The following is a 23106-nucleotide window of genomic DNA, read 5'->3' on the forward strand; positions in this document are numbered from 1 at the left end:
TGTATATGTGTGAATAATTAAAGCGTATGCAGTAAATAAACTCTGTAATACACAATGACAAGAAGAGGCTCTTACACTTGGACTGTCTGCAGCGATAGAACAAGAGCAGGAGAATAATAATGAGAGAGACTCCACAAACCAGTCCAACCATCAACCACACAGGAGATGAAGAGCCGTCAGCTCCTGACACAGTTACAAGAAACAATAATTATTCATTAATGAATTACATATATATATATACATATATATATATATATATATATATATATATATATATATATATATATATATATATATATAATTTTACAAAATTGAGCCAGGCGACTTTGAGACGTAAATCAGAAAATCTAATGTTGCCTCTCAGTCATCAAACTCATTTATAAAAATCCATCACATATTTTGATCCTGCTCACCTTTAACTGACATCCAGCTCTGTGCTGACTCTCTTCCTGAGTACTGACACTTGTAGAAACCTTCATCAGACTTTGACACTGCAGAGATCTTCAGCTCCCCTCGGGGATCATTTTGAATAAGTTTGTCATTGTGATAGAAAAACACATTGGAAAGTATTTTTTGTGTTCTCAAAATGCAGCTCAGACTAACAGAAGCTCCCTCAGTCACAGGATGAACAGGACTCACCAGGATAGGACCATTACCATCATCTGTGAAACAATCACAAATATTGTTCCAGTCACATCAGCTGCTGCACACTTTTAGAAAAAAGCTGACAAACAATAATAAGAACAGATTGTACAGATGCTTTTTATCATCAAGATCTGATCTTCTATGTTTAAAAACTGCTATTTTTCCCACATAAAATGACTTCACATACAGCAAAGCTGGGACAAATGTTCATGTGATTTCTAAATCATCCAAATCCAAGAAGTAAATGTATAATAACATACTCTGTACAGTGATGTTGACTGCACTGCTGAACTCTCCTGATCCAGACTCACACCAGTACACTGCAGTATCTGACTTTGATGTGTTGATGTCACATGTGGATCCAGTCATTCTCCTACAGTCAGAGAGTCGGCCGTCCTCAGAGAACTTCCTCACTCTCCACTCAGTGAAGTTTCCCTCACAGGTCAGTGAGACAGAGTCAGAGGTGAAGTGTTGCACTCTGTCAGGACTCACTGTGAGAGACGCTGCTGAATGAACATCTGGAAACAACATGCAGTGAAGAGACAAAGCTCACAGATGTTAGGAACAAAAAATGTCAAATTAGTATTAGAAAAAAAATAATGAGCTGAACCTTGGTGGATTACAGTGATGACACAACTTATTAGACAGAATCAAACTGACCTGCAGACCAGACAAACTTTGGTTGACTGTGATCAGTGTGATACTCTGGGTCTCCTCTTCCAGCTCTGCACACATATCCTGCTGTGTGTGTCTGTCCATGAATGATGTAGGAGTCCTGTGCAGTCCCACTGCCATCAGGTAGCAGCTCATAACTGGAGGATTTCTCTGATAGATCAGGAACAGCTTTATACCAGTAGAAGCTCCATCCTGCAGACGGATGTTCAACCTCACAGTTCAGAGTTACTGAGGCTCCAGGACTCAGCCATGATGGAGACACAGTGAGGACAGGACGGGGTTCATCTGTTCAACAAAGATTTTCTCTCAATCTTTCGTCTCTTAACTCTGAATTCAATGTCACTAAAATGTTGACTCACAAATATTTATGATGAACTTTAAGAGTGAGACTATCTAAACATGTCAAATATCTCAACATGTACTAATAAAAACACATTTTTACAAACTGTTTCTATTTCCAGGTTAAATGAACTATGACTCTACTTACTGTCAGAAACTGTCAGTGTGACTGAATCACTCCACTCTGTTGTTTCATGCTGTGAACTTTTCATTCTGCCCTTACAGCGATAGTTTCCACTGTTGGATGATGAAGCAGATCTAATCCTGTATTCATTTTGATTTGGACCTTTTATCATGCTGTTTGTTTCCCACTCATAATCCCACTCAGTGTCTCCTCCATGGATCTCACATCTGACAGTGATCGTCTCTCCTCTGTATATCTCAGACCAGTTTGGATACAGAGTCACAACAGGCCTGTTTGAGGCTGTTACTGTTCAAGAAAGTACAATAAAAACACACGAATGTCAAAAATGTTAATGCCTTTTGTTCTTCATCTTCCTCCTTAATCAGGAATTTATCTGACTTCATGTTAAACTGACCAGTTTTCCCAATCCTGACTGACTGGCTGTCCTCTGTGTAGTAAACTGGGTTTCCTCTTCCTCCTCTGCACCTGTAGAGTCCTTCCTGTGAGACACTGATTTGTCCATTTGAGTGGAAAACTGCATCTTGTGTGGTCAGGGCTTCAGAGGATTTCTCATCTCTGTACCAGTAGTATTTCCATCCAGATGATGATGATGGGTTCACAGAGCAGGTCAGGGTCACACTGCCCCCTACTGGAACAGCTGTGTTATCAGCTCTCAGTTTGGCCTTTGGTTTATCTGCAGTTCAGTTTAGAAAAAGAACAAAAGTCAATGACTGAATCAAACCAGTTGAAATAACTTGGTGGAAATATGGAAATAATAAATATCACATAACCTTACTGGTGAAGCTACAACAAACTGTACAACTATCACACAAACACAACACTAATCTTTCATATTTAATTTGCTGCATTTCTAAGTTAAAAACACACATGAGGAACAATCAGTGGATTTAATGTTTCTTAGTGGATGTGGTGGAGCAGCTGAGACAGATCCAGCATTTGTTCTGCATTTCATCTTTCATGTATTAGAGCTGCACAGCAGAGAAGTTACTCTCATATGTTTTGTTCTCTTCACTGTGAATAAAAAGCTGCTGTTCAGGTTTTTGTTGTTGGAATAAAAACTAAACATTTTACTGACCAACATGAAAGACAGTTATAAAGCTGTAAGAAAGAAGAAGTGCTTTTTCCTTATTTAGATACTCTGGATGAAAGATCTTACATGATACAGTCAGTGTGATGATATCACTCCACTCTGAGAAGAAATAGTCCCTCCTGCCCCGGCAGCTGTATCCTCCACTGTCAGACTCAGTAGCTCTGATGATTCTGTATTCATTGGATGTTGGAGGTGTGTTTAACTTGGCTGCTCTCCATTCATACGTCCACTGAGCTCCTTCACCTCCCTGAATCTCACATCTGACAGTGACTGTCTCACCGCTGTATATCTGAGTCCAGGATGGCTGCAGGGTCACAGTGGGCTTACTGGGAACTGTTCACAGAAAAATATCCAGTTAGATACAAATAGCGACATAAAAATTCTGCTGTTTAAATGAGAGTAAAGTGAGTGAAAAACAGCTGATTCACAGACAGAAACTGTTTAGAAGAATGAACAGCAACACATATACACACAAAGTTATGATACCATGTAAACAACTTCAATTTATGACTTTTAGTAAAGTTTCATAGCATTTACATCATTCAGTTGTTATTTTTTTATTGATGTTGTATATATTTTTTTTTCATGAGTTGGATTAAGTATGCTTTGGTTTCTGTGGTGGGGCGTGGTTTGTGGTGCCGTGCGGACGCACCTGTATGGCATTCACAATCACACCCATGGTGTTAAAAACACGGCGAAGTAGTGGTTGGAAATTGTGGTGTGATGCATGTACTGAATAAAGATGGGTCACAACAAAAATCTCTGGACCCATCAGTCACACCAGTTTCATAAAAACTGAATTTGAGGTGAACTAGCAAATCATGTTCATTGAGTATGTTCACTCTGAGTTAAGTGTGTGAGCAGAGAAAGAAAGTCATCAGTGATTAAAATTCAGGGAAATGAAGGACGCATTTGAGGGCCGCATTTCGAGCAGCCTTCGAATTGGGACAGCCTTTGTCGGGTCGGTGTGATGTAATCGGCCTTAAAATGCGGCCTTTAAGGCTGCAGACCCCGAATTGGGATACAGCCTGTATCTCAAACTTAACATTTAAAACCACCATCAATTTTTATTGTCATTTTAAAGAATTCAAACTTGGACACAAATATATTACAAACCAATTTTAAACCTCCCTCGTTTAGTGAAGTATTAGAAAAAGCTGTATTTATGCAAATAAAAGCTTTTGTGTAGGAAAATGACACTCTTGATATGTTTGAGTTTGGTTATAGACTGAATCCCAAGATAGTCAGTGACCTGACTGACTTACGATTATGTGGTGCGCCCAGAATATGTGTCCACTTTTATTAATGCTTCCATTTCTTTTATTTAATTCGTTAACAGTTTATTTTAGTAATTGTGAGGACTGAAAGTCATTTTGGAGACATGACCAGTATTTGTAACGTATTGTTTTGTTACACGGACTGTGCAGAAGGACAGTAAAGTGGAGCAACACAAAAGGTGGAACTGTTGATTTTAAGGCATGTGTGCCCCTTTAGGGGGTGGAAGTCCACACACCACTGAGATGAATTCTGGAAGGTGAACCAAGTGCACTGTCTTCATTGCTCCTGAACTTTAGCTGTTTTGTAAGAATTTCATCTTTGTTATTATGGCTTCTCCCCTGTGGCCCTTAACAATGATGATAACGCTGCTGCCCTCATTTAACTTGAAGTGAATCAACTTGTGTAGAAGAACTTGCTTCACTCTGAGCTTTGAAAGTGGATTCAGGTGCAGCAGGAGGGAAAGAGTCAGAGAGAAACAGAGTTTGTTGAAGAAAACCTGCAATAGATCAGTATGTTACCATGATAACAGACTCAGAAAGTGTCCCTCATTTAAAGGTCAACAAACTCCCAGTTGCTAGCTAAAGTTAGAAGAGAAGATAAGATAAGAAAGATAAAGTATATCAACTATAAACTTTATAAAAATTATATTATATATATAATTATAAAAAACTCACAAATCTCCACAACGGTGACGTCACGGCTGTCCTCTGTGTAGCAAACTGGATCTCCTCTCCCTCCTGTGCAGTGGTACAGACCTCCTTGTGAGACACTAATATCTCTGTTTGCTTCATTTCCTCTCATGAGCTGAGCTTTAAAAGAGACTGAATCACGTCTGAACCAGTCAAACTTCCAGCCAGCAGAGCCCTCCACAGAGCAGCTCAGTGTCACACTGCCCCCTGCTGGTATGACTGAACTTTGTGCTGTCAGTGTGGCTCTGGGTTTACTTGCTGCTGAAGGAACAGAATTAAGTTAAACATTAAATTATTGCTTGTCTTAGAAAGAAATTTCTCACAGCACCGATCAAATGTTAAACATTCACAGAGCAATTGAGAAAACAACGTGTAATTTCTCTGCACATGACACATCAGACTGCCTGGCTAAAAAGCAGATTTCAAATCAAAAATAGTTTTGAATACCTCATTGTTTTCTGTTTATTAATGTTGTAATAGTTACAGTGCACTGAATGGCATCTTTCATTTATGTGGGAATAGGAGGAGAGTGTTGGAAATATGCGTGTGTTCAGAGATTCAGAGATGTGTATGTGTTTGAGTGAGTGTGTGTGTTTAAAATGATCTTAGAACACATTGTTTAAACGCTGGTGTAAAAAAGTGCAGCAACAACACCAAATAGTCCAAAGAAAAACACAGGATTTAACTACATGGGCTTATTTTTCACAGCCCATGTTCCACAGCATCATCTATCATTCACCTTCATAGAGTAGTGAGTGACAGGCATCAGTTCATGATGCCTTGATTTGCTGACCGTTTGGGCTAAATTAGTTCAGATCAGAGGGGGAAATTTTGGTGAACGAGAAAAGGGAGTCTTCTGTGAGAGTCTCGAAGGTGAAATCAATATGGTGGTAGCGGCGAGCATTAGCATGAATTAAGTTATTTAGATTTTTCTGGCATTCTGATCATTCAGCCATCATTCATCCTTCTTGCATGTTTAGTTTTTGAGAAAACAAAACAAACAAAACATGTGCTAATGTATACAGAAACATGTAGTCAAAAGGTGTGTAAGAGTGTGCGACTGGCATTCTGGTAATCCTCTATATAGTTTTGCTAGTGTTGCTATCACAAGGTCTTGTGGTTGCAATGTGGTATCAAGGATGTGATGCTGCTGCTAGTAGTGTTGATTGATAATACTTTACTCATCCCGAGGGAAACTGGGTTAAGGCTGCCAGCCGTGCCAGCGCCATCTTTCCCTTCCGATCATACATACATTACACAAACATCTCATAGGGTAGGCAGGTCAGAGAGAGGTACAACAATGGAAAATGCACAACATGAGGAAAGACGAGGAGAAAAAACAAAACAAAAAAAAAAAAAAAAAACAACAACACATGAATCACCACATCTCACAACATAGAAGACATAAGCTTCAAAGGTGTTTGGAGGTGTTTGGGGGGGGGGGGGGTTGAGTGTAGGTCTGTGTCACTGTACATGCGTATGTGTTCAACCAAGAGAAAGTGTCCCTTCACCCGGTTAAGTAAAAGTCAATCTTCGATCAACACGGGTGGCCTCCAATGAGGAGAAAGAGAGTCACAGTAGACAGTCTTATTATCTAAAGGAGAATTTTGTTATTTCTGTCTGTCACGGCGAGTGAGAAGAGCTGTGTGGAGATGATAAAGGAGGATCCAAATGCAGGCAGTCGTGAAGGAGATTTATTGAACACGAAATGTAGATAGGCAAACGGCAAAACAGAGAACTAAACTATACTGGGACAACTAAACTACTGAGCATGAACAAGAACCTGAACATAAAGGAAGGAAGACGATGGCACATGATGATGACAGCAGGGAGACACACGAATGAGACATGGAGGATACACAGACGGACCAGCAACTACAATGACAGAAGACGCGACTTAAATACACACAGGTGGTGGACACAGCTGGGAGTAATTAACGAGACGAGGGCGGTAAAACTGAACACACTCACATGAGACGCAGACCTTCAAAATAAAACAGGAAACAAGAAAACACTACACAAGGACGCAGACACGACACTGAGAGACAGACAGAAAATGGCACATGGAAGTAGAACTAAACCTGCAATAAACATGAGAACACAAAACCTACGAACTAATCCCTAAACAAGAATAACTGAAACACAGATTCATCATCATCATCATAAGAAAAGAATCCAAAAACACACCAAAACATAACTCAAAATACTGGGTCAAACTGACCCAGATCCGTGACAGTACCCCCCCTCCAAGGGCTGGCTGCGGAACCTGACGGCAGCGTGGCGGCTGCGGAACCTGACAGTGGCGCTGATGCTGCAGGCGACGATGCGGATGCTGCAGGCGACGATGCGGATGCTGCAGGCGACGATGCGGATGCTGCAGGCGACGATGCGGATGCTGCAGGCGACGATGTAGAAGTCGCAGGAGATGATTCAGCAGGTGACAGCTGAACAGACTTCCCCAGACCGTCAGCTGACATGAGGATGTGCTGGCTGGGTCCTCCAGGACCCCCAGCTGATGAGACCTGGGGCTGGCTGGATGGGCTCCTCGGGCCTTCCAGCTAAGTTGGCCTGAGGCTGGACGGGCTCATCGGGCCCTCCAGCTGAGATAGGCGACTGAACGGGTCCTTCACTGGAGCTCTCAGCAGGGGATGACGGCTGAGACTGCTCAGTAAAGTTCTCCAGTGAAGCTGCTGGTGCTGGCGTCTTGACCTCTAGGGGTCCAGAGTTAGCTGGTGACTGACACCCAGCCTCTGGGGAGGCCCTAGAGGGAACAACTGTCTCTGAGATGCCAGCTTAAGTGAACCAGCAGATATAACGATGAAGTGCGCTCCCTGCTTGTAATGAGACGGTGAGGATGGTGACTGAATGAATGAGTGGGTAGGCTGCTGAGCTCGTGGCAACTGAGCTATAGGTAGCAGAGACGGCTGTAGTGGAGGCGTAATAGGTGGTGGAGTGGCTGACTGAACTGGGGGCAGCGTGGCGGCTGACTGAACTGGGGGCAGCGTGGCGGCTGACTGAACTGGGGGCAGCGTGGCGGCTGACTGAACTGGGGGCAGCGTGGCGGCTGACTGAACTGCTAACTGTGTTACAGACCCCACATGGAATTGTGGTGAAGGTGTGGATGGGGGGGATATGGTCAGGAAAAACTGTTTCAGTGAAGTTTATTGCTTTGCCTGAAGGAACCGATGCAGACGAAAAAGCTCCCCTAACATATTCATTCCCTAAATTCATAATGCCAGGCTCAGTAACTCCAGGCTTGGAAACAACAGAGTGGAAACAGTCATTAACACAGAGCGTGGGCTCAGGAAAAACAGTCTTTGAAGCAGTGGCCATAGAAAAACCACTATTATCTTCTGTGGAAACACAGAAAATGGCCCCAGAATAAATTGTCCTTGTTTCTGAAAAAGCAGAAGCAGTGTCCCTCTCACTCACCACTGCCGGTGTGGGGTGCTGCGCCGACGGCGTGAACATTGCTTTCTTTTCGGAGACTGCTACAACGGGCCGGGTAATTCCTCGGATGGCGGTTCGGACAACACGTCCTCCGTGGAAGCGAGCGGGCGAGTGGTAGCAGTGGGGGGATAGGGGTGAAGGTGTAGTTCGTAAAAAATGAAGTTTTGTACGAGCGGGTGCAATGAGTCCAATAGCCAGGGATAACCGGAAATCAGCTGGTGAAGCTTGGCTTCCACAGAGCTGAGAAATCCCTCTCCCTCATGCTCCAGCCATAGGTTCACTAACCTGGAGGCTGCGTCGATTATGACCTCCTGGAGCTCCTTGGGAGGGCTGAACACCGCTGGATCCATATCTGGCTGGTCCGTACTGTCACGGCGAGTGAGAAGAGCCGTGTGGAGATGATAAAGGAGGATCCAAACGCAGGCAGTTGTGAAGGTGTGAAGGTGATTAATTGAACACGAAATATAGATAGGCAAATGGCAAAACGGAGAACTAAACTACACTGGGACAACTAACCTACTGAGCATGAACAAGAACACAAACCTGAACATAAAGGAAGGAAGGAAGATGATGGCACATGATGATGACAGCAGGGAGACACACGAATGAGACATGGTGGCTACACAGACAGACCAGCAACTACAATGACAGAAGACGCGACTTAAATACACACAGAGAAACACAGGGAGATTACACACAGGTGGTGAACACAGCTGGGAGTAATTAACGAGACGAGGGCGGTAAAACTGAACACACTCACATGAGACGCAGACCTTCAAAATAAAACAGGAAACAAGAAAACACTACACAAGGACGCAGACACGACACTGAGAGACAGACAGAAAATGGCACATGGAAGTAGAACTAAACCTGCAATAAACATGAGAACACAAAACCTACGAACTAATCCCTAAACAAGAATAACTGAAACATAGATTCATCATCATCATCATCATAATAATAAGAAAAAAATCCAAAATGCAAAAACACACCAAAACATAACAACTCAAAATACTGGGTCAAACTGACTCAGAACCATGACACTGTCAGCTTTTGCCTTTAGCATCCAGCTGGCGCCATGGGTCCGCACCCATTATCACTACTAGCCGCCACGTGTGTTTTTATAAAGTCATCTTACTACAACTATTAATAAAAAGCTTATTTGAAAAAAACTAAAATGAAGTTCAGACAATCAAGCTGACTGGAAGTTATTAGCTATGGTTTGACCTTTTATTTTAAATATTGCATTCACCTACTGCAACAACAAAATAAAATGTTCAGCTGATGTTCATCACCTTGATCTATTTATACCATTTTATAAATCATAAAAAAATATTAGTTTTAATTCTTTTACTCATGCCAAGATAGGTGAACTATTAACTGTTAGCTGATCTGAGGCCAGCTGTAAAACTGGGACATCTGAGCTTCCACTGTGTTTGTTTGTTTGTTTGTTTTCAAATAAAGTGAATGAAAAAGAGTTGAATCACAGACAGAAACTGTTTAAAAGAATGGACATCAACACATTTTTCCCCACAAAGACATAATATTGTACAAATGAGACATTTTCAGGAAGAACTTGGAATGAGTCTGATTTGCTTTCATAAAATTACTTTGAGGTTAACATGCAAATCAATGAGTTTAATAGAAATAAAATCAAAAACCTTTGTATGAAACCCAGTCATGTGTGTGTGCTTCATATTAATTTTAACAAAGCAGTATTTGATGAGATGAAGTTTTATATTTGTTTTTATTTGTTGGGGGAGTTTGCAAAATACTACATTTTCATCCTGTTTATATTATCATTGTCCTCAGGTGATGGAGCAGCAGCATTGGCGTCTCTATACCAGCTGAAAGTTCGTGACACAAAGTGGTGACAAACTGTCTACAATGAGGCTACTATCAGCTGCAGCTCTTTGTCTGACTAACAATGTAACATGCTTTGTAGACCATTGAATTCATCCTGTGCTGACCATTATGACATTTGTCAAATGGAGATCACACAACAAACATGACTTACTTGATACTGACAATGTGAAGGCTTCACTCCACTCTGTTGAAGAATATGAGTCATCGCTGCATCGACTCTTACACATGTAGTCTCCACTGCTGGACTCAGACACTCTGAATGTCACATCATTATTGTGTGTCCACTGTGTGGGTGTCCTGGGTCCTCTCCATTCATACTCCCACTCGGTGGTTTCACCTCCTTCCTGCACCTCACATGTCAGAGTGATCGTCTCACCTCTGAATATCTGAGGCCAGTTGGGTCGTTGTTTTACAACAACTTTATTGGAAACTGTTCACACATATTAACAGTTGAGATACAAACAGAAACATGAAATCAACACAGAAAACTTTACATTGTATGTTTGATAATCATGAGTGAATGTATATTTCAAACTAAATGACTGAACTCACAGGTTATCTCAATGGTGACATCATAACTTATATCAGTGTAGTAAACTGGGTTTCCTCTTGTTCCTCTGCAGCTGTAGATTCCTCCTTGAGATACTCTGATATCTCTGTTTTGTTGATCTCTGATTTGAACTTCAGAGGTTGTTTGGGTTCGTCTGAACCACTCATATTTCCATCCATCAGAGCTCTGCACAGAGCAGGTCAGTGTCACACTGCCCCCTACTGGTATGATTGTTGTTCCTGCTGTCAGTGTGGCCCTGGGTTTATCTGATGTTATGAAAAACGAAGACAGATCTATTATAAAGGGGAAAAAGCTGCATTTCAAAATATGTTTTCATTTCAAATTCCCACAAAATAAAATCTACAAATTTCCCTATTATATTTTTTTTCTCTGCAGTTTCAGACACTTCAAATGTTTGCCATTTTTCTGTCTCAACATGGTGACAGAGCTGCAGTAATTCAGGTTGTAGATCTCTAAATAGTCATATTATAAATGTTTGTCAAATCTCAGGCCTGAAGAAGTCACACTGAATGTAAATTAATGCAGTTCACTGTTGAAGGAAACACAATGATGGGTTCAGAGGGATCTGCCTAGTTTCAGGTTTAGATAACAGAAACATCATCACCTTAAATTTTATGAAACTTTTGATGTTTCTTCTTTTCCTTATTTAAAATGTATTTCATACACAGTTATTCTTGTTATACAATAAAATACACACATGAAGTAATAATAAATGACAGCCTGTGAGTATTGTAATACTGTGTATGCTGTGAGCAAAGTAACCACTAAAATATAGTAGTCCTTGTTAAAGTTTCAAATTTCAATGACAACATTAATTAAATGTATTGAGAATTTTATAATTCAGATGATTTTCAACATGAATCATCACATTGTTGTTCACTGAGGACTTACCTAATACAGTTATAGAGACAGTATTACTGATCTTTGTATCATGTGAACTCTTCCTGCGACCAGAGCACTGATATTCACCACTTTGACTTGTAAACAAAAGTTTGTCTTTTTGTGTGCTGTACCTAACTAATTCTCGACCGTCCTTGTTGATTTTGTATTCCCAGTCAGTGTCTTTTCCTTCATTTATGTCACATTTGAAGGTAACAAACTCTCCAATGAAAAAACTCGACCGGTTGGGTTCAATAGTTAACACAGCATCTAAAATCCAATATGACCACAAAGTTAACCTGAAACACTTTTATGCACGAAACAATCTGTGACAGTATGTTCATACACTGTTCATATATTTAATAATAAATAAATATAAAACATAAGTCAACTGTAATTAAGATTCATGCAGTATTTTGAGAGGATTTTTACCAGAAAAATTAAAAGACAGAAAAAAAGTAAAAACTGTTCAGTCACCTTGAGCGTGTCCAGTGCAGAGGAGTGTACAGAGCACTACAATAAAGACAGAAACTTCAGACTTTATCAAACTAAAGACACACAAATCCAAAATAAATCAAACACTTGTGGTTGTACCAGTGGCTGCTATGATTTGTATGCATCAAATTATCACTGATGGAGAAACAAACCTTTGTTAGATAAACTAAACCAGCTCCACTCTGATCTGAGTCAGTGCACTAAAATCTAATCCAGTCTACAAACAACCATGTTGGTAACAAACATGAGAGTCCTCTGATCACATGACCTGAAATGGTACAAGTGACTGATGCTCTGTTCTTCTTACTAAAACATGTTTATGGATCAGTATGAATCAAACAATAGAAGTCAGTGATGTACTCACAGAATAGGCCCAGCTCACAGAGCAAAGTGGCTCCCATCCTCACATCCAGCAGTGACACGTCTGAAAACTTCTAATACTTTCTGTAAAGAGAGAGAGTGAAGCAGCAGCACAGCAGATACCAAAGAGCTGTGAAGGAAACAAAGAGGTTTTAAAACTTCTTCTCTCTGCTTCCTTCCTTTTACACAGAAATAACAACTTAACAAGATCTGACCAGATTTTTATGAAAAGGCCTTTAACACACAGACTAAACTGACCAATAACAGACAGACAGTAAGTTTCATTACACATATGTGAGCTGACTGAGGGTTAAAGAGGAAATAAGGAGAACACAAGTCCAAGACATGTGCTCTTACAAAAAAAAAAAACAAACACCCAGCACACCCCTGCGGGCGGTTTATCCTTCAAGCTCGGGTCCTCTACCAGAGGCCTGGGAGCTTGAGGGTCCTGCGCAGTATCTTAGCTGTTCCCAGGACTGCGCTCTTCTGGACAGAGATCTCCGATGTTATTCCCGGGATCTGCTGGAGCCACTCGCCTAGCTTGGGAGTCACCGCACCTAGTGCTCCGATTACCACGGGGACCACCGTTACCTTCACCCTCCACATCCTCTCGAGCTCTTCTCTGAGCCCTTGGTATTTCTCCAGCTTCTCGTGTTCCTTCTTCCTGATATTGCTGTCATTCGGAACCGCTACATCGATCACTACGGCCGTCTTCTTCTGTTTGTCTACCACCACTATGTCCGGTTGGTTAGCCACCACCATTTTGTCCGTCTGTATCTGGAAGTCCCACAGGATCTTAGCTCGGTCATTCTCCACCACCCTTGGGGGCATCTCCCATTTTGACCTCGGGACTTCCAGGTTATACTCGGCACAGATGTTCCTGTACACTATGCCGGCCACTTGGTTATGGCGTTCCATGTATGCCTTGCCTGCTAGCATCTTGCACCCTGCTGTTATGTGCTGGATTGTCTCTGGGGCATCTTTACACAGCCTGCACCTGGGGTCTTGCCTGGTGTGATAGACCCCAGCCTCTATGGATCTTGTACTCAGAGCTTGTTCTTGTGCTGCCATGATTAGTGCCTCTGTGCTGTCTTTCAGTCCAGCTTTGTCCAGCCACTGGTAGGATTTCTGGATATCAGCCACCTCCTCTATCTGCCGGTGGTACATACCGTGCAGGGGCCTGTCCTTCCATGATGGTTCCTCGTCTCCCTCCTCTTTCTTGGGTTTCTGCTGCCTGAGGTATTCACTGAGCACTCGGTCAGTTGGGGCCATCTTCCCAATGTATTCTTGGATGTTCCTTGTCTCATCCTGGACTGTGGTGCTGACACTCACCAGTCCCCGGCCTCCTTCCTTCCGCTTAGCGTACAGCCTCAGGGTGCTGGACTTGGGGTGAAACCCTCCATGCATGGTAAGGAGCTTTCTTGTCTTTATGTCAGTGGCTTCTATCTCCTCCTTTGGCCAGCCTATTACCCCAGCAGGGTACCTGATCACGGGCAGGGCGTACGTGTTGATGGCCCGGATCTTGTTACCATTCAGCTGACTCCTCAGGACTTGCCTGACCCTCTGCAGGTACTTGGTGGTTGCAGCTTTTCTAGCGGCCTCTTCATTGTTCCCATTCGCCTGCTTGTAACTGTCCTCTATGTCTGCAATGTTGCCTTCTGGTAGTTCAATCCCCTCAGTTCTGACTACCTTCCCTCTCTTTGTTACCATCCGACTACACTTCTCCAGTCCGAACGACATTCCAATGTCATTGCTATATAGCCTGGTAGTGTGGATCAGTGAATCGATGTCTCGTTCACTCTTGGCATACAGCTTGATGTCATCCATGTACAGGAGGTGGCTGACAACTGCTCCGTTCCGTAGTCTGTATCCGTAGCCAGTCTTGTTAATGATCTCACTGAGGGGGTTCAGGCCTATGCAGAACAGCAGTGGGGACAGGGCATCTCCCTGGTAGATCCCGCTCTTGATGGTGACTTGTGCTATGGGCTTGGAGTTGGCCTCTAGTGTTGTACGCCACATCCCCATTGAGTTCCTGATGAAGGCTCTTAGGGTCCCATTGATCTTGTACAATTCTAGGCATTCCAGTATCCAGCTGTGGGGCATTGAGTCATAGGCCTTCTTGTAATCAATCCAGGCAGTGCACAGGCTGGTCAGTCTGGTCTTGCAGTCTCGGCTGACTGTTCTGTCTACCAGTAGCTGGTGTTTTGCGCCTCTGGTATTCTTGCCAATTCCTTTCAGTGTTCCGCTCATGTATTGACCCATGTGCCTGTTCATCTTAGCCGATATGATGCCTGACAGGAGCTTCCATGTAGTACTGAGGCAGGTTATTGGTCGGTAGTTGGAGGGGACCGGTCCCTTCTTGGGGTCCTTGGGGATCAGGACCGTCCGACCTTCGGTTAGCCATTCCGGGTGTCTCCCGTTAACTAGCAGCTGGTTCATTTGTGCTGCCAGACGCTCGTGGAGTGCAGTCAGCTTCTTTAGCCAGTAGGCGTGAACCATGTCGGGCCCTGGTGCTGTCCAACTCTTCATACTGGAGACCCTTTCTTGGATATCTGCCACTGTGATGGTTACTGGACCCTGTTCAGGGAGGTCGCTGTGGTCTGCCCTCAGATGCACTAGCCACTGAGCATTGCCGTTATGGGTTGCGTCCTTCTCCCATATGCTCTTCCAGTATTGCTCCGTCTCCAGCCTGGATCCCCCGTAGCCGGTTACCAAGATTACGTGAAGTACCCTCAGAAGGTCTGCTAGATGATGTTAATGCAGCACTACTGGTCCCTTGCCACTGAGAGTACACCTTTGCTGGTTCTGTGGAGAACAGCTGGTTTATTCTCCTGCCTTCTATCTTTCTGGTGTACCTCCTCAAGCGGCTGGCCAAGGCTGTGAGTCTTTGCTTGGCAGTTTCTAAGGCCTCAGGTATGGATAGCTTGCTGTATTTCTTATGCACCTTCTTTGTCGCACCTTTCTGCAACTCCGTTAGTTGGCTAACCTCCCTCCGTGCTGCTTTGATCTTGCCCTCTAGCCTCCTTCTCCATGGAGGGTACTGCCCCTTGTGGCTGTTCAACTTGTAGCCAAGCATCTCACTGATGCCATATTGTAGATCAGCTTGTTAGTGTCGGTAATCCTGGTTGTAGGTATTGTCCGTAGTGCTGCATTAACATCATCTAGCAGACCTTCTGAGGGTACTTCACGTAATCTTGGTAACCGGCTACGGGGGATCCAGGTTGGCCATGATCCTTTTTTTCAGGTCAGTTCCTCTCGCACTCAACGATCCTTCTCCTATCGCACTTGGGGCTATGTACCCAATCTCGGGTGGGGGTGATGATATCTCCCCCCTGACCTGGCGTCCTGACTCCTCCTTGCCGTAGCATTTGTGTTGTACCTCGTCAATCTCTAGCTGTGAGAGCAGTCCCTTCTTTCGAATGTTGGAACACTGAGCTACTAGTTGTTTCGCCGTCATTGTGGATATTGGGTATCGAAGAATCCATAGGTCCGTCATCCTATTCATGTAGCCCTTTCCGCCGGGGCTACTTGCGTAGTAGCATTCCAACAACGCCTTGTTTTCGTCTCTTGCCCACCGATGCCTTCTTGTTCCAGTAGCCCACTTTTCGTCAGGGTGCCTCAACACCTCAACACCTGACGCGGCCCTTGTTGATCCGGGCGACGTCCGAGCCGGCATGCCTTCATATTTATCTGTCTCGCTCATGTCTGCGGTAGGCTTACTTAGCATAGGGGGTCTAGCCTTAGGACCCTTACTGGATACAGACGCCCCAGGAAGGAATCGAACTTGCGATCCTCTGTTCGAAAGGAGTGTAGTCTAACCACTACGCTATCCAGCTGCTATGTATAGCATACATATATATATATATATATATACATATATATGTGTGTATATATATATATATATATATACATATATATATATATATACATATATATGTGTGTATATATATATATATATATATATATATATATACATGTATATATATATATATATATATATATATATATATATATATATATACATATATATGAGAAAAACATTTATTTTATTTAAATATCATAATAATTATTATTATTATTATGATATTTAAATAAAATAAATACAAAATAAATAAAATAAACAGAAGCTTAAAAACGCAAGCATAAAAACATTGCCTGGTCTGATGAGTCTCAGTTTCTGCTCAGAAATTGGCAAAACCAAATCAATCAAATCAAATTAATTTCAGTTTGATCTCCAAACAAAGTAAAGTGATTTCCATGTTTCCTTGTTTAGGCTGTGGGACTGTAACCTTTAAGGTTTAAATGGATCCAGTTTAAAGGTTCAGAGCCTCAGAAATCAACAGCAGCACTGAGACTGGACTCAATGATAAAATAATTAACAGGAATAAAAATGTTTATTTTACTGCTCTGTGTGCTACATCATCAGATTAATGAGTTTCTACAGCATTCATATCTTGTCCTTTTTTACAGCAGTGTTACATTTTAATGTTTTGAGTTTGATATTATTTATAGATCTTTAATCACTATTTAATAATATCTCTGCAGCAGGTGGCACTATGTGTCCCTCCAAACTATCAAAGCTCAGCTGATTCACAGAAGCAGGATTCAGCTTCGAGAGCAGAGTCCTGCAAATGTGTCGACTGTGTAGACTTTTCATTGGGACAGAGAGGGGGAGGGACTTTCACCCACCCAACACATGCTTTCGTGTATCCTCTAAGGTCCTGACTGCACGCTGTTTGAAGTTGATGATGTCAGCGTCTGCTGAATGTTCATTGGTTGGCAAGTGTAGCGAAATACAGCAGGAAAGGAAGAAGCACAAAAAACACTTCAAAGGTCAACAATGCACACATGCGAGAGCGTAAATCTGGCGTGCGATGGCTCCTTTATGCATCAAAATGTGCCTCAGGAAGCCAAGACAACACTATGGATATCAACATTGATGCAAATGAGTATCTTCATTCTGTTTTAGTATTGATTAACAACACAGTGTAGATATCTAACCCTACTCTAGACTCTAGTCTCTATGATAATAAAACTACTCTGATATTTTCTATCTCTGACATTACACTGCAGATGTTTGAATTTCTAAAATCTGATTGTCTTTTGTTAACATTAAAAAGTAAAAATAGAAGTCTAATTATTTATTGAGCATCAAAAAGGAGAGAAAAATAACCATGTCTCAGCATCAGCATTAACATAGAAGAGAGTAATGAAGTAAAGATAAAAAATCATTAGGATCAAACTGACAGAAAATCAAACAAAACAAACTAAATTAGGACATTAGTTTTAAGAGTTTAAGAGTATCTTTCTTTCTCTGTGCATAAAAAGTACATTTGACACATGAGAAAACATTTTTAAAACTATAGTTTTAAAAATGTTATAAAAGTTTAATTTAAAATATATTAATATATGACCTTAAAGACAATGACAATGAGTCAAGTGCAACAAGCAGCGATGTATCCAACACGATACTCAGACTAAACTGAACCAAGGAACCAGCCAACATTTGTCTGTAACTTTCATAAACATCACAAACATGCTTTGTTCAAACTCTCACATAAACACTTCAAACCAGTGATACACTCTAATTCTCACACATGAGAAACACTTTCATTAATCAGTGCCATTCAAACAATGTCACAAATGTACTTACACAATAACCCCGTCATGCAGAGCAAAGAGTGCCCCATCCTCACATCCAGCCCTGCTGCACTCTGATCCTCAGCTGATCTCAAACACTTTGACTTTACATCAATAATAAAAAGAGAAGCTGCATTTAATACAGATAAGACCAGAGTGTTTCTTCTGACTGTGGCCTCTCTGTGCTTCCTTTCCTTTTATACAAACCTCAAACAGCTCCTGTAGCTTTGACCACAGCAGTTGTGTGACGTGTTCACATTTCCTGTCCACTGCAAACATGCAGGCTTGCTTCTTGTGTTTGCTTCTTACCTTCTGTTGTTTCAGGTCAGGTGACATATTTTACCAGCTCATAATTATGCTTTATTCTCAGAGACTTTTATGTGGTTTGTGCAGTGTCCTGTCATATGTACATGCAGTGAGGTGTTGGACCTCTACACTTCATAAACGCACTAAATAACACAGAAGATCTCTCTGTCCCTCGCTCTGCATCCTGTTATGTCATTTTTTCCAAACTCCCGTTTCTGCTTCCATGTCTGTTTCTTCCCTGGTCTGAGTCTCAGGTCTGTGTTTCTTAGTCTGCACGTTTCCTGTTTTATTTTGACAGTATCACGTTCTGTGTTTAGTTTTGCTTCCAGCTGTGTTTCCACTTCCCTCGTCACACTCGTGTGGTGTGAGTTTTCATTCGTTCATTGGCAGGTCATCTTTTCACCATGGGCCATGTTTCTGTTCATCACGAGTCACGTCTCAGGTATTCATGTCATTCATGTTGGTGACGTTTAAGTTTCATGTTCACTGTGTCTAGTGTTACTTCTCTCCAGTTTAGGTTACTGTTAACATCGTCCTAGTTTCCTTGCATTCTTCATTTATATTGTTGGTCCAACCTAAAGTAAACGTCTCAGTTTTTGTTCATTCCTGTCTCGAACATCTGCTCTTACTCTTACACCACGCACCAGCCACCCGGCCGTGACAAAAAACTTTACACTGTTGTGTATTTTAAACTCCTTGAATGAGCCATGATTATGTTTGAACACTGATTAGTCAAAACAACAAGCATCATACTGCACTACTATCATACCTGCATTGCTCTAACTTGCCAAGAACCAACACAAATCCTGCGTTTCCTGTCTTTTTCTGCAACTCAGGAGTGATGCCACGCCCGATTTCAAACTTCCAAGTTCGGAGGTATCTGGAATGCAGCACAATGACCCACTTTTCACACCTTGTCTCATGTCATGACACACATAATTAATAGTGGATTCATGACCTTCTTAAGGGACAACTCCAACTCTGGTTGTCTGTCTGGGTTCTCACCGGGTACTCTGGCTTCCTCCCACAGTCCAAAGTCAAGTTATGTTAACTGGTGATTCAGGTTGTTGCCTGCAGGTGTGAATGTGAACATGAATGGTTGTCTGTCTCTCTATAACCTGTCTAGGTTATCTTTCACACTATGACAGCTACTATAGGCTCCACCCACAGTGAGTCCAAAAGGACAGAACAGTGAATACTTTAAAGTGCGGTTGCGTTGTGATTGGCTAGTCCCTCCACACGAGCATGTAGTGTGTCTCAGTTTGTCACTCAGGCTGTTGTATTAATCATAGTAAAAGCATGAAAACTCAGCCACCATCCTTCATTCTTTCAAACACTTTCTTACAAAGGTTATGATGAAGGTTTGTTGCAGTATCATCTACACACACTCACCAACATGTTCATATCCAAGTGTTTTAGATTGTTTAACAGCAGGTGTGTTTTTTTCATCCCACCACTTTTCTTTTAGAAAGATAAAATATATTAAGATGTAACTTCCTGTTTTTAGCTTATTTTCAGGTTATATGTAAAAGTTAAGTGCAGAAGTTTCATGTACTTATCAATATTTTAATATTGTAATGCTTCAAGATATGAAAACTAAAAATATCTAAAAACTTGGGGACTCTGTGATACTGCAGAGTCCAGCAGACAGTTTGGAGTCAAACACTGACGTCATCATCACAGGTGTAGGAACCATTTCTGTAACACCAGCCAAACAGACACATTAGTATCAGTAAGTATAGATGATTTACTGGCTCCTCTGCTGGTTACAAAGCAGTGATTATACTTTGAAGTTTTGTGTTATACTGTGAGGAACTGGCCTGTTTGGAAGTTGCAGTAAGAAGAAAACATGTCTGTATATGATGTTGTGGACAGAGAGAGTGATGGATGATTTTATTTATTTCAGAGATAAATGAACATTTACAGCACGTCCATGCAGAGACTCTTAAAGACATGAGCGTGAGAAACAAGCTTTTCACCGTTTCTCTTGATGCCCACATGCTTTATTTATTCTTTAGTCCAGCATGTGTCATCACCACAACAAAGCTACTTTTAATCTGTTTTCACACATTGTCATACCTGCACATTTCCACTGTGCTGTGTTGACTTTAAAGAAGACAAACGTTAGACTTCAGGCTGAAACCACAGGCTGCATTTCCTCTTTTCTTGGAGGCCCAGACAGAAATTTTGTGGTCTCTGATTTTCAGCAGATAAAAATAAACCAACAACAGTCTTTTACACACATGCAGTCATCACAGTCTGCTCAGAGAAACAAAGAGAGAGAAAAAAAAGAATTAATAGGTGACCTGAACCACTAGACTCTAGTGATGTGCGATACCACTGACTTCCTTCCAAAGTAAAATTCAGGGCTGTATTGACGATACCGATCCAATACCCATACTTTGTACAAAAACTTGATGTTTTATTGTATTTCAAATTAAAGTTTCATAATGATTACAGGGCATCAGACTACTTGTTCTTATTGCTTAATAGTGCAGAATTATAAATAAAGAAACTGAAGAACCTGAAGTTGTGCACTATTTGAACACGTTGCCTGCCTGTAGCATTAAAGGACTCCGTGAGAGGCGTCTGTCTCCCCCTAGCAGCACCTGTCCCTGTCCTCTTCAGTTGGCCTCAACATAAGCTCGTCATATTCTGTGATATGATTACTCTGAGGTGTTTGACAAGGTTAGTGGTGTTGCCACAACACCTCACTGTCTTCCCACATGTATCGCAAACCGTGTCTTGGCTGCAACACATTTATACAGCCATATTTCGCATATAACTATGAAAGGTGGAAGAGGAAGTAGTTCCTTCCAAGTTAGACATCCGAATGATTTAGTTTCTTTCCACTGTGTTCCTGTTAATGATAAACTACTAATTTACCCCAAATTACAAAAATATCGATATTTTAATATTAGAATCGATTCTAGAACATAAATAACTGGTATCGGAGGAATCGATATTTCAGTATCGATCAGCACACCACTACTAGACTCACATGTCATATGTACTATTGTCTGCAGGTTGAGCCATCTGTCAATTAATAATATTCTGAATCATCATCACACCCATTTTTGTTCTTTGTTGGTGTGTGTGTGTGTGTGTGTGTGTGTGTGTGTGTGTGTGTGTGTGTGTGTGTGTGTGTGTGTGTGTGTGTGTGTGTGTGCAGATTTGTGAAATTGTCCCCTAATCTTCATAATATCAACACCCCTGAAACAGCAGCAAATTGCACCATGGTGAGACCCAGAATCAAAACATTCAAGCTGAATACACTAGTGTAGAAAACACCGGGCAACTGTACTTAGAGAGCATCTGCACCCCATAAGACCAAGAAGCTGAGAACACCAGCATGCTGTGTGAGAAACATGTATCTTGCCCACTGTCTTGTGGGTTCACGTGGCTAGTGGGTCCTCTCTGTGGCTGACTGGCTGTTAACCCAGTGAGTGACAGTTTCTCCCGCTGCATTGGGCTGTAGCCTTCTGCTGTACTGAAGGACAGTGCTGCAGCCATGTAGCTCTGCTCATGTAACATGTGGCCTTCCCACATCACATTTCTGGGCATGACCCTGGAGTCTATCAGAGCCTCCATGTCACTCACCCCCAAATGACAGCAGGCCTTCGGGGTGTGCCCAGACCCATTTGGGCTTCACTTGCGGGTCAGCTCCTGAGGCCGAGGGCTCTATGGTCAATAGCTCTTATATCAGTCATTGGGAGTCTCTAACATAACTATGATGGAGCTGCAAGCTGTCATCCTGGCACTCAAGCAGTTTCTATCAAGACTGTCAGGGTACCGTGTTATCATCAAGATAGCAAAAATGGTTGCAATAGTCTACATCTACAGGTAACGGGGGCTAGGGTCTCCCCTCCTCTGCACGATAGCTACCAGACTGTGGGAGTGGGGTCACCCCCTGTTCTACTCACTGAAAGACGTTTTTGTGCCAGGACCATTAAACGTGACAGGGATATTACAATATGTCGAGGGGGAGCCCAATCCAAGAGGAGTGAAGACTCTGGATGGAGTCTTCACCTCTGGATGGTGGACCATCCAGAGGTGGTCCACCAGATCTGGACCCCTGCACCCCTCGCCACAGGCTTTTCTCTGGGGCTTCCCTCCATACTCCCTCCTCCAGTTATTCCTTCACCGGGTCAAAACGGAGGAGTTTTTTTTTTTTTTGACCCTCCGTTGATCATGGTGTCCCCTCTTTGTCTCCAAATGCTAGTTTTCAGTTATCCTGCCAATCATGGCCAGGACACCCTAGGAGCTCCCTGTTCTGAGGGACCTCCTGTTCCAGGTGAGGGGGTCACTGTTCCACCTTTTCCCAGTAGGGGTCAGGGGGAGAGCCTGTACCCTGAGAGGGAGAGGCTCCATGCCTTAGGGCTGCCTGATCTAAACGTGAGAATGCTGCAGGAGTTTTCCGAGTCGGTTGAGTTACTAATATCTCTCACTGTGGACATGGACAAAGAGGCAGCTTGGAGCCAGGTTGCTCTGTGCTATCCCCATGCTTTGGGACAGCATGTCTTGCTTACCCGGCCGTTCAGGAAGAAAGACAGCCGTTTGTCAGCTTCCACTCTGGAATTCTGGGCAGACCCCTGTCTAAGTCCGGATTGTCCCACAGGGTTGTGGAGGCCATTCAACAGGCATATGACTCTTTGGATGTTCCCCTCCCTTTCACCCA

General features: G+C 42.4%; 3 protein-coding genes across 3 annotated transcripts in view; all 3 read right to left on the reverse strand.

Moving 5' to 3' along the window:
- The window catches only part of LOC146674661 (Fc receptor-like protein 5), a 52675-nt gene extending 52022 nt beyond the window's left edge, over positions 1-653 (reverse strand). Inside the window, exon 1 of the mRNA XM_085385193.1 lies at positions 640-653. Coding sequence (XP_085241319.1) covers positions 640-653 — 14 coding nt within the window. The remainder of the gene's footprint in view (positions 1-639) is intronic.
- LOC146674660 (titin-like) overlaps positions 1-23106 on the reverse strand; it is a 414653-nt gene that overhangs the window by 103223 nt on the left and 288324 nt on the right. The window contains 2 exon segments of the mRNA XM_085401111.1: positions 906-1163; positions 1306-1605. Coding sequence (XP_085257237.1) covers positions 906-1163; positions 1306-1605 — 558 coding nt within the window.
- LOC146674662 (Fc receptor-like protein 5) lies at positions 1800-12523 on the reverse strand. Its single transcript, XM_085385203.1, has 8 exons — positions 12487-12523; positions 12105-12140; positions 11640-11897; positions 10730-10993; positions 10329-10607; positions 4847-5119; positions 2961-3227; positions 1800-2089 (listed from the first exon to the last, which is right to left on the reverse strand). The coding sequence occupies exons 1-8, from the start codon at positions 12521-12523 to the stop codon at positions 1800-1802; spliced, it is 1704 nt and encodes a 567-aa protein (XP_085241329.1).

Source organism: Rhamphochromis longiceps, linkage group LG3, assembly GCF_057381845.1.
Source record: "Rhamphochromis longiceps isolate RC_006_pf linkage group LG3, R_longiceps_female_GT1.1, whole genome shotgun sequence".
Classification (NCBI taxonomy): domain Eukaryota; kingdom Metazoa; phylum Chordata; class Actinopteri; order Cichliformes; family Cichlidae; genus Rhamphochromis; species Rhamphochromis longiceps.